Raw genomic sequence first — 12262 nt, forward strand, 5'->3', positions numbered from 1 at the left:
TCACACACACTGATACAGTCACACACACTGATACAGTCACACACACTGATACACTCACACACACTGATACACTCACACACACTGATACACTCACACACACTGATACACTCACACACACACTGATACACTCACACACACTGATACACTCACACACACTGATACACTCACACACACTGATACACTCACACACAGTGATACACTCACACACACTGATACAGTCACACACACACTGATACACTCACACACACTGATACAGTCACACACACTGATACACTCACACACACTGATACAGTCACACACACTGATACACTCACACACACTGATACAGTCACACACAGTGATACACTCACACACACTGATACAGTCACACACACTGATACACTCACACACACACTGATACAGTCACACACACTGATACACTCACACACACTGATAGAGTCAAACAAGGCACAGATTCACTAAGCTGCACTAATACTGTATATTACACACATACAGCACCTGCCCACACACACTGATATAGTGATATATGACCCATTTACTTGACAAAGGGGCTTGCCCCGAAACGTTACATAGTTACATAGTTACATAGTTAAATTGGGTTGAAAAAAGACAAAGTCCATCAAGTTCAACCCCTCCAAATGAAAACCCAGCATCCATACACACACCCCTCCCTACTTTTAATTAAAATTCTATATACCCATACCTATATTAACTATAGAGTTTAGTATCACAATAGCCTTTAATATTATGTCTGTCCAAAAAATCATCCAAGCCATTCTTAAAGGCATTAACTGAATCAGCCATCACAACATCACCCGGCAGTGCATTCCACAACCTCACTGTCCTGACTGTGAAGAACCCTCTACGTTGCTTCAAATGAAAGTTCTTTTCTTCTAGTCTAAAGGGGTGGCCTCTGGTACGGTGATCCTCTTTATGGGTAAAAAGGTCCCCTGCCATTTGTCTATAATGTCCTCTAATGTACTTGTAAAGTCTAATCATGTCCCCTCACAAGCGCCTTTTTTCCAGCGAAAACAACCCCAACCTTGTCAGTCTCCCCTCATAATTTAACTCTTCCCTCCCTCTAACCAGTTTAGTTGCACTTAGTCTCTGCACTCTCTCCAGCTCATTTATATCCCTCTTAAGGACTGGAGTCCAAAACTGCCCCCATACTCCAGATGAGGCCTTACCAGGGACCTATAAAGAGGCATAATTATGTTTTCATCCCTTGAGTTAATGCCCTTTTTTATGCAAGACAGAACTTTATTTGCTTTAGTAGCCACAGAATGACACTGCCCAGAATTAGACAACGTGTTATCTACAAAGACCCCAAGATCCTTCTCATTTAAGGAAACTCCCAACACACTGCCATTTAGTGTATAACTTGCATTTATATTATTTTTGCCAAAGTGCATAACCTGCATTTATCAACATTGAACCTCATTTTCCAGTTTGCTGCCCAGTTTTCCAGTTTAGACAAATCACTTTGCAAAGTGGCAGCATCCTGCATGGAACCTATAGTTCTGCACAATTTAGTCTCATCTGCAAAAATAGAAACAGTACTTTCAATGCCCACCTCCAGTTTCAATGCCCACGTTGCACTTCCGGTAATAAATCTTTGCAAGGTGTTCACCTGCATTCACAGCTTGTGTGCCAGTGTGCCTTTTCTTACCATTTACTGACTGGGCAGGACTATATGGGAACAATTACTGCCCCCCCTCACTGGCAAAGGACTATTTGAGGTGCTGCCCTGTAAATAACATGTATAAGAGGGAGTCATTTGTCTTAGTCTTAATACCATGGCCCTAATTGTCTGACCCTGGACACAGTGAGACATAGCAGAGAAATGCTCTTTATTGTAAGTGCAGTAGACTGAGCCAGTGTCATTGCTGAGCCAGGTTCCTCTGGGTTACTGTACTGCTCAGTTTAGGGCTTGAGCCTCCCCCACACCACCCAGCAGTGTCATTGCTGAGCCAGGTTCCTCTGGGTTACTGTACTGCTCAGTTTAGGGCTTGAGCCTCCCCCACACCACCCAGCAGTGTCAATTGAACATTGGAATAGTCAATATTGTCCCTTATTGGCAGCTAATGTTCCCTCATATCTTTCCTGGTTCTGCCTGGGCATTTCCATATACACAGTTTAATCACTGGTCAATGTGGAGGACTCAGTGTCAATAAAAATACAAAGACAGATAGAATTTAATCTCTATAGAACCTCACTAAGGTTGCGTTTTGGCCAGGGATTGAGCCATTGCCACAACTGGTAAGTTTGTTTCAATTGGAGGATGTTCTTTACAGTTCTACTAGAACCATTGGCACAACTGGTAAGTTTGTTTCAATTGCATCATGATATTTACAGATCTACTAGATTACTTCATGTGAAATTTTCTTGTTAACCAACAAAACAGCAATCATTGAGAAGAGTGATGAAGAAGAGACTAATGTGAGCAGCCAATTACATCTCACACCTACCTGTGTGTCTACAATGAGGAAGGAATGAGTGAGTACTAACTACAGAGATATAGCTGGGCGCCCAACATACACACACCCTAGAGACATAATAGAGGTGGGTTGTTTCTGGCTGAGATACTCTAAACCAGGTGTCTGTAGACAAAAAAGCAGAACATTTAGTTATGGAGCCTCCATGGAGGCCATGTGTGAATTAGTCATATATGCCAACATTTGTCACAGAATTAGGATTATGTTCTGAGATAATGGTTAGATCAGTGTCCCTTATACACAATATACTGGTCCATAAACCACCAGCCAAGCTCTTAGATAAGTTACTGGACTTGTACTGAGCAGGACTGTGTGGAACCAAATAGGACTGATTCTAACAGACAGAATGCTGGAAGAAGTCATTAACAATATACTGGTCTAAAAACCTGCGGGTAATTCACCAGTTAAATTCTTAGATGGGTTACTGGACTTGTACTGGGCAGACATTCAATTTCAGGACAAATTCTACAGACCGGGTGTAACATTTGGCAGCAGTGTGTCCCCTTTACATGGCACTTTAGGTAAAGAAATATTCAGTATGAGACATATTCTGGACCTTTCATTAAATACATTGTTATACCTTTAGCAGGGATTAAGAAATCTTGTTACAGACAAGAACTGGAACTGTAGAGGCACGTCACCTCAGACACAATTGTGGGGTACACAACTAGACCAATCAGACCAGCCCACGGTTCAACTGGTAGTAAGAGCTGTTTTCATTGGTCCTCCATTTGCTCATGTGATAAATTCCATCCAAGGTATTGTAGATATATTCCCTTGGTGAGAGTCTGTATTCCACAAGACAAAGCAGGATCTCATACCTTGTATGTCAATAGCTCATATATATTTACTGCTGCTTGGCATGCCTGGAACTTTTAGATTGTAAGCTCTAATGCTGTCATTATGTCTGATGTACTTGCTCTTGTATTGAACATTGCTATGGAATATGGTGGGGCTTTATAAATACATGTTACTAATAATAATGATTGTGAATGTGACAGTGAGAGAGATAAGGAGGCTTAGCTGGGGCAGTGCAAACAGTTGCAATGAATCTATAATAATATAACACAATAATGTTTTTCTGCATTCTTTCTGTCCTCCAGGGAATGAGACTCTGGACAATGTCAGCCTGTAGATATCAGCTCAGGTAGGTACACTCAGGTAGGTACACTCACGTAGGTACACTCAGGTAGATATCAGCTCAGGTAGGTACACTCAGGTAGGTACACTCAGGTAGGTACACTCAGGTAGGTACACTCAGGTAGGTACACTCAGGTAGATATCAGCTCAGGTAGGTACACTCAGGTAGGTACATTTTATTAAGCATGGACAGGGGAAGCAGTTAGTGTGTTTTTTGCATCTAATCCTTCCTTGAATCTACATTGTTCTGCTTCCCAGGTACGTGCAGTCACTTAAAGACACAAACACTCACTTACTTTACTTATTGGAAAGTGTTTAATACAAGTGAGGGTTATAAAACTGCTGCTGCTGCTGCAACTCCTCCTGCTCCTTTTGAAAGGACTGTGCCAGCCGCTGGGGGGGTCAGTCAGAGAGGGGAAAGTGAGAGGGTATAGGAAGAACAGGGGCTCGTGGGTAATTTGAGTGCCAGGATTCTCTCTGGTAGGACCATCACAGTAAAAACATTACTTATGCCCTCAGCCCAAGACTTTGTACTAAATTCATTGCCAACAAAGACAAGAAATGATAAACAAAAAGTAAACATTTTCATTCTGCTCAATATGGTAACCAAAATGGAAACCAACGTTGTAAGGTCTTCTAGTCCTGGTCCTGTTGCACTCTTTTCTTTTATATTATATTCCTCTGCCGGTGGCTTTGGCTCTCCAGGGATTCCCTGTTGGCAGGTACTTTATGGCTTGTAGCAAAAGAAGATGAGGAAGGCCACACACCAGGCACCCACAAGAACTCCAGTCACCATCCCAATCTTCAGTGTCCTGTGCTTGGTACTGGGCCCATCACCCTTCTGCCCCATTGGGTCTCCATCACCTGTACAGAGAAATAAGAGAATTAGTTCAACTAGAGAATTCTCCTTGTGTTTGATACCGGTACCAATGCTCTGCACCCAGTGCTCCTTGTCAGGCACAATGTGAGTAGCACAGGGACAGGGATGGTTGGGGTGCAGAGATGGGGGTTCCAAACCTACACAGACAGCTCTGTAACTGATGGGAAGCACTGAGCAAACTGTACAGGCAGCAGCACTAATAAGCACAATATAAGGAATGGGGAGATCACAGGGCAAAGGGAAGATCTGGAGAGAACTGGTGTGAAAGGCTGGAGGAGAAGCTGAAGGTCGGGAGAGCAGGAGCAGTGGGAGAATTAGGGATCTGACACTTAAGACAATGAGGGCACTTACCCAGGATTCGGAGTGTTACATTCTGTGACCCCCTGTTGGTGCCATGCTGTATGGAGCAGGTATATATCCCAGCATCCTCTCTGCTGATGTTACTCAGGGACAGGGATGCGTCCCCTTTTTGTAGTTTTGCCTCACTGATTGAAGTATTGTTGGGGTAAGTGTAGGTTTTGTTCAGAAAGAATACGGTGTGTCCGTCCTTAGTCCAGTGGACAGTGAGGGGTCCCAGTTGTGCAGCAGATTTAGTTGTGAAGTTGCACCATAAAGTGACATTAGTACCAACCCGGGCCTCTTCATGGTGAGACTTGTCCAAGTGCAGTTGGGTTGGGTCTGTAGGTTTCTGGGCTGCAGTCACAACTACAGTAACACAAGGCATAGAGTCTGTATATTAGACACATGCAGCTCTCACACACACACACACTGATACAGTTACACAACATCAAGTAAGACTCATAGTAAAGATACAAGGGCACCCAAAGTGCCCATCTAAACGTGTGCATGTCCTGGCCTGGAGCATTTCCATAGGTTCCTGTGTATCGCCTTCCCTCTCACATTCAACTACCTTACAGCAATCAAGTAGTATCCCCTCTAGAAATTATTTGGGGGTTCATCTGTAACCCATAGCAACCACTTATCAAGGTGCCATTTCAGCCAGGGGTGATCAGTGTAATTTTGCTCCATAGCCCACCCCTTTCCCATGTTAATCCTTCTGTTCCATCCAGACAAGAGTTTAAACTGAAATACTGAGTAATAAACGCACAATTTTAAACTGGTGTCTCAGTCTCAGTCCATCGCTTCTGAGATTTCATTGTTGACTCATGTTCCCCTAGTTCTGCCTAGGACTTTTCTATAGGTGTCCGTGTCTCCCCTCTCACATAGCAGCCACTCACTGTAATATTATATTGTATGTTCCTTCCCATTCAGCCATTATTCTATATAGAGACATGGGGTACAGGAACTTACCCACAAACACCACTAAGATGAGGAGGGGGGATCTCAGCAAGTGCCGCATGTTCAGCCTGAAATGTGTCTGGCTCCCTGGCACATGGGGTGGCTAATTGGCTCCTCCCATATAGAGGAGGGGAATTATCTAGGGTGACACCTTTTTTTCGGAAAAAATACTGGCCTTTCTATACTTTTATCGTTCTTCCCTATTAATAACATTGGCACTGAGGATTATTTTCACAGGCCAGTAAAATACCAGTGAGATGGCAAGCCAAGAATTATCAGATGAAACACATGTAGGGGGTGAGGCTGTGCCAATCTCAGTGAAACAGGCAATGCCACCCTCCATAACAAGCACAACCAGATGTGTGTGAGCCCTGATAATGGCAACCGTCTCACAGCCGCTCCCTCTTTGTGCAACTACCGTCTACTCCTAGTCACTTGCCTTTTATATTAGGGATCTTTGAGAGTAAAGCTCCTATTCAGGGAGGGGCAGAAGAGTAAAGCACAAGAGTATTAATGGATATTAATGGGTATTAATGGGTATTAATAAGTTTGGGCTGGAGTGGAAATGACTATTGGCTAAACCAACAGAAAATGCAACACTCCATTCATTCAAGGTCAGTTTGGAGAATGCAACATGTAACTGTACCCTTGTATACATCTACCCTTAGTATAGGGGGAGCAGATATGGGTCACCATTAGTAAAAAGATAGACCAAGTGGACACATTGCAAAGTAAGACATGTTAGTGAGTTATGGGAATAGATGGTATTGGTGGATATGTCAGCGTGAGAGAGAGGTGCCATAGGGAATAATGTAAGTTGACAATGTGGCACGGCAGAAATGTGCACTTCCACTAATAAATGTGCACGGGTTTGCCCTGTTGTATCTTGTTCTGCTTCACTCATTAAGTTGCTGATCCCTCCTTCTCTGACCACTCACTGGGTTCCTTGTAGAGTTTGGGAGGGTAAAGGTGTTTAAGCTGCTCTCCTTTTGGTAATAGAGAATACTGTGTTGTACATTGAATGTTCCTTCTGCAGCTGGTTACTCAGTGAGTCCTGTAGTGATGGAGTCTCCAGTCTCCAGCTCAGTCCTTTCCACTGATGGACTTCTTCAGGTTGTGCTGAGTGACTTTCCAACATGATCCATAGCGCAGTACAAAGACATTAGAGGGAGTCACTGAATATCCTGCTGTGTACAAGACATTTCACCACAATTTGTCAATGAAAAAAAATATCACACACACTCACAGTACTGTAGGTAGTATATGATTTAGAGTCCTTACCAGCATGCTCTGGGGCAGAATGTCACTCAAGGTCCATCTGGTTCAATTGTGCTGGAGGAAGAGAGGAGGGAGAGAATAATGCTGATATTGTTGTGTGTACCCAACTTGCACAATCAGTCTGTACCCACAGTGCCCTTGGCTGACATCATACTGAATTACACCAGTGTATTTGCCACCGTCAGTCAGAGTCACATTGGTCAGGGTTAGAGGAACATTTCCCTTCTCAAGTTCTGCTGGGGACAACATCACCTGGGTCTCATGAACCACAAGTTCTCCATGGTGGAACTCCACGAATGACTTGCCATTGTGTTCCCAACATACGCTCAGACCCCCCAGCTTAATGGGCATGGTGTTTCCTTCAAACAGGCACTTGAGGAACACATTCTTGGAAAGAAGCTGGTCTGGCCCAGAAGAACCTGCTGGAGTCTTCAGTCTGCAAATTAAATAACGAGAGAAAGAACATGAAAAGTTAATACACAAAATATATCGGGGAGCTAACCTGATAACCTTCCCCCAGTGTATCTTACACCTACTCTGCTGTCTATTACTCATTGAGTAATTGGATCAAGTCCAACTCTGCCACTTTGTGGACATCTACTATGGACCTATTACTTATCAACTCCTCCTTTAGTGTTTTTAAAACAAAACGCAAAGACTCCGTCTGGGAGCACCTGGATAACAGCTGAACTGGCACTTATATAACAGTGTAACAAACTGTAACTCACAGCACCTTAATACTCCTCTGAATTGTGTCTGTATGTTACCCTCCCATTTAGACTGTAAGCCCTACGGGGTAGGGTCCTACCCAGACAGCAGGGTAAGTAGAAGTGCAGATAATGTTGCTAAGTGCAGTTGTGTGGGAGAGGTTACAGAGGAGTTAGTGTTCTATGGGGTAACATTCCCTATGCTGGGGGTCTCCAAACTTTTTTTTTTGTCTGTGAGCCACATTGAGATGAGTTGGGAGCAATACAAGAATAAATAAATATGCCTGGAGCAAAATAAGGGCCACTTGTAGCCTCTATGTGGAGTGGCAGCTAGAAGAGACTCTGTTTGGCAGTTCATCTGGTTTTATGCAGCCAAAACTTGCCTCCAAACCAGAGCTTGAGTGACCAGTAGAAGTTGGGTGACAGACACTTACCTTATGGGAGGTTGTAACAAGATGAGCAGAAAGGGAAGGTTGAGATATATGGAGGCACAGCCAATGGCGAGAGGGTACTTTGAAGGTGAGAAGAACATTATAGGGAATGAGGAGATTTAGGGTGAACCTAGGGAGGTAAATGATAAAGTATATGTGTAGTGTAGGGGCTTCCAGTATCAGTTGGGACCCTCACAACTGGTCAATGGACCCTCTGTGCCATTACCTTCCCCCCCACAATTCTATTACAGATGAAGGAGGAATTCCCCAGGCCCTCGGCACTTACCTGTTGCTGTTAAGTCTCTATCTGTACAGAAATTGAAAACAAGTCAACCATTTAGTAAGAAGCAACGTGTTGGGAGAAGCATCCTGAGAGTGACACCCTCTTTGTTCTGTAACATGGACCAGGTTGTATTTAATAATCCTAAACTCTGTGTATTGTATATAGGGGTACCCCAGACTGGAGAGTGATAGATACCCCCTCTGATACATTGGGTTATTATGGTTTGGAGGGACCTACCCAAGATTTTCAGGGTGACTGTTTTGGTTGCAGGGAGGGCGCCATGTTGCACTTAGATTTCCCAGCATCCTCCAGTTTGACCTTTCTCAGCCGTAAGGAGACCATCCCTCAGGTGCTCCTCTCTTGTCCCAGAGTGTGAGGAGTGGATGTAGGTGGTTCTGGAAGAATCTCAGGAGACCGTCATTGGACCAGGAGACAGTCAATTGCCTGGTATCTATAGAGATATATGTCACTGCCGACTGTGGCCTCCTGAGAGAAGAGGACCATCAGGATGAAGAAAGGTGTCTGGTCTCTGGGGTCACAGCTGTGGGGGCAATGCAGGGAGTTAATAAGGAGCACCCTAGCATGAAGAAATGGGGGACAACACTCAGTCATATAATATTCCTGGGGAAATTCTGATAAATCAACATACTCTGTATATAGGCCCTGTTATTGGGACAGAACCATAGTAATATACTCTCAGTCTTGGAATGTCAGCAGCTATTTGGTTGCTAGGGTACACTCCACCCTAGCAACCAGTCAGTGGTGTGAATGAGGGGCTGGAAGCTGAACAGGAGAGGGGCAGAATAGAAAGAGAGGGAATTCAAAGTAACAATAAAACTATAACCTCATATGGCAAAAAGTTAAATGATTGCCAGGGTCAGTGACCCCCACTTGAGAGCTGGAAAGAGACAGAAGAGAAAGGGAAATCATTTAACCAAATAAAATTTGCTTCTCATGTGCCCCAGGTCTGGGAGAAGCTTCATTCAAAGGATATATCCAGGAAACATCCAGGGTGCAGGGAGTAGATCTGTCGGGGCTCAGATACCAGTCACCCTCTCATGTCACTCACTGGGAATCCTCTGTATCATCTGCCTGATACTCACATGCAGGAAAAGATGTATTATAAGGGACAGTACCCCCCCAACTAGGGGTAGGAGTCTGCCTAGGGCACAATCATTGGGGGGCGCATGTAGGAGAAAAAAATAATTGTATGTATAATGTTTTTTTCGTTTTTGTTTTTTTTACTGTGTGTGTTTTACTTTGGCCATTATTAACGCATGTGTTTTAACCACCCGCCCCAAACGCCTTAGCGACAGTTTTACATTTCTGTGCTCCCTCTTCACCCCTCCGGCCGGACTGGACCTTTATTTCATCCCACGCATGCGCAGTGGCTGCACGTGACCTCACTGTAACGCTTGCGCTGGTTGGCTCTGGTTGGCTCTGGTTGGCTCTGGTTGGCTCTTGTTGGCTCTGGTTGGCTCTGGTTGGCTCTGGTTGGCTTTGGTTGGCTCTGGTTGGCTCTGGTTGGCTCTGGTTGGCTCTGGTTGGCTCTTGTTGGCTCTGGTTGGGTCTTGTTGGCTCTGGTTGGCTCTTGTTGGCTCTGGTTGGCTCTGGTTGGCTCTGGTTGGCTTTGGTTGGCTCTTGTTGGCTCTGGTTGGCTCTGGTTGGCTCTTGTTGGCTCTGGTTGGCTCTTGTTGGCTCTGGTTGGCTCTGGTTGGCTCTGGTTGGCTTTGGTTGGCTCTGGTTGGCTTTGGTTGGCTCTGGTTGGCTCTGGTTGGCTCTGGTTGGCTCTTGTTGGCTCTGGTTGGCTCTTGTTGGCTCTGGTTGGCTCTTGTTGGCTCTGGTTGGCTCTGGTTGGCTTTGGTTGGCTCTTGTTGGCTCTGGTTGGCTCTGGTTGGCTCTTGTTGGCTCTGGTTGGCTCTTGTTGGCTCTGGTTGGCTCTGGTTGGCTCTGGTTGGCTTTGGTTGGCTCTGGTTGGCTTTGGTTGGCTCTGGTTGGCTCTGGTTGGCTTTGGTTGGCTCTGGTTGGCTCTGGTTGGCTCACCTCACAAGACAAGAAACTTTGGATATTGGAGAAATTTTTGGCAATTTTATTCTTGTGTCATGTATGTTATGGTTTTTTGTTTTTTTGGATAAAGGGTCAGGCGGATCATTAAACCATGATTCAAATTCTTTCCCCGAAAAATTGGGATTTCTGGATTTTCATTTGTATTTTTCACATTTCGTTTTCCGATCATAAGTTTCTCATTCAAAGTTGTTCATAAATGACTTTTTTTTTCTGAAGTGAGTTTTTTCTTGTTTTTCAAAACCATAAAAATCACTAAATATGATCGTTACTAAATGGGCCTCTGTGACACTGTCTGATTGGCTACACTGCTGCCTGTATTTTGTATAATTTATATAGTCGATTTCTTTATTAAAAACCAAAATGGTAAAATGGCAACGTGAAAATGATAATGGGACACTACTGGTTGGGGGGGGGCACCAAATGAAGCACTTGCCTAGAGTGCCTGGCCCTGCCCCTACTGTAAATGATAAGGATATTAGAAGTCACTGAGGGGTTGTTCTGTGACCATATAAAGGCACAAGGCTGCAGGCTGAGTTATACAGGGAACTCTGAGTATCACTCATGTATTATAAGGGATAATGTACCCCCTACTGTAAATGATAAGGATATTAGAAGTCACTGAGGGGTTGTTCTGTGACCATATAAAGACACAAGGCTGCAGGCTGAGTTATACAGGGAACTCTGAGTATCACTCATGTATTATAAGGGATAATGTACCCCCTACTGTAAATGATAAGGATATTAGAAGTCACTGAGGGGTTGTTCTGTGACCATATAAAGACACAAGGCTGCAGGCTGAGTTATATAGGGAACTCTGAGTATCACTCATGTATTATAAGGGATAATGTACCCCCTACTGTAAATGATAAGGATATTAGAAGTCACTGAAGGGTTGTTCTCTGACCATATAAAGGCACAAGGCTGCAGGCTGAGTTATACAGGGAACTCTGAGTATCACTCATGTATTATAAGGGATAATGTACCCCCTACTGTAAATGATAAGGATATTAGAAGTCACTGAGGGGTTGTTCTGTGACCATATAAAGGCACAAGGCTGCAGGCTGAGTTATACAGGGAACTCTGAGTATCACTCATGTATTATAAGGGATAATGTACCCCCTACTGTAAATGATAAGGATATTAGAAGTCACTGAGGGGTTGTTCTGTGACCATATAAAGGCACAAGGCTGCAGGCTGAGTTATACAGTGAACTCTGAGTATCACTCATGTATTATAAGGGATAATGTACCCCCTACTGTAAATGATAAGGATATTAGATGTCACTGAGGGGTTGTTCTGTGACCATATAAAGGCACAAGGCTGCAGGCTGAGTTATACAGGGAACTCTGAGTATCACTCATGTATTATAAGGGATAATGTACCCCCTACTGTAAATGATAAGGATATTAGAAGTCACTGAGGGGTTGTTCTGTGACCATATAAAGACACAAGGCTGCAGGCTGAGTTATACAGGGAACTCTGAGTATCACTCATGTATTATAAGGGATAATGTACCCCCTACTGTAAATGATAAGGATATTAGAAGTCACTGAGGGGTTGTTCTGTGACCATATAAAGGCACAAGGCTGCAGGCTGAGTTATACAGGGAACTCTGAGTATCACTCATGTATTATAAGGGATAATCTACCCCCTACTGTAAATGATAAGGATATTAGAAGTCA

The 12262-nt window shown here is 44.0% G+C and overlaps 1 protein-coding gene and 1 long non-coding RNA gene across 2 annotated transcripts; both read right to left on the minus strand.

Moving 5' to 3' along the window:
- Positions 1-3931: 3931 nt before the first annotated feature.
- On the minus strand, positions 3932-6017 carry LOC108704189 (fibroblast growth factor receptor-like 1). The gene is made up of 3 exons (XM_041578595.1): positions 5827-6017; positions 4867-5220; positions 3932-4499 (listed from the first exon to the last, which is right to left on the minus strand). The coding sequence occupies exons 1-3, from the start codon at positions 5873-5875 to the stop codon at positions 4363-4365; spliced, it is 540 nt and encodes a 179-aa protein (XP_041434529.1). The 5' UTR covers positions 5876-6017; the 3' UTR covers positions 3932-4362.
- Positions 6018-6909: 892 nt separating this feature from the next.
- Positions 6910-8896, minus strand: LOC121398950. Its single transcript, XR_005964637.1, has 3 exons — positions 8751-8896; positions 7096-7528; positions 6910-7001 (listed from the first exon to the last, which is right to left on the minus strand). It is a non-coding gene; the product is annotated as an uncharacterized LOC121398950 (long non-coding RNA).
- Positions 8897-12262: the final 3366 nt, after the last annotated feature.

This window comes from Xenopus laevis, chromosome 9_10S (genome assembly GCF_017654675.1).
Source record: "Xenopus laevis strain J_2021 chromosome 9_10S, Xenopus_laevis_v10.1, whole genome shotgun sequence".
In the NCBI taxonomy this organism is placed as follows: Eukaryota; Metazoa; Chordata; class Amphibia; order Anura; family Pipidae; genus Xenopus; species Xenopus laevis.

What these genes read in the sequence shown, in the direction of transcription:
- LOC108704189 (XM_041578595.1), bottom strand. Translation starts at nt 5,875, where the DNA reads ATGCGGCACTTGCTGAGATCCCCCCTCCTCATCTTAGTGGTGTTTGTG. An exon ending in CATCTTAGTGGTGTTTGTGG is followed by an intron (nt 5,221 to 5,826) that starts GTAAGTTCCTGT and finishes GTGTTACTGTAG; the next exon opens with TTGTGACTGCAGCCCAGAAA. An exon ending in TGTAACACTCCGAATCCTGG is followed by an intron (nt 4,500 to 4,866) that starts GTAAGTGCCCTC and finishes TTCTCTGTACAG; the next exon opens with GTGATGGAGACCCAATGGGG.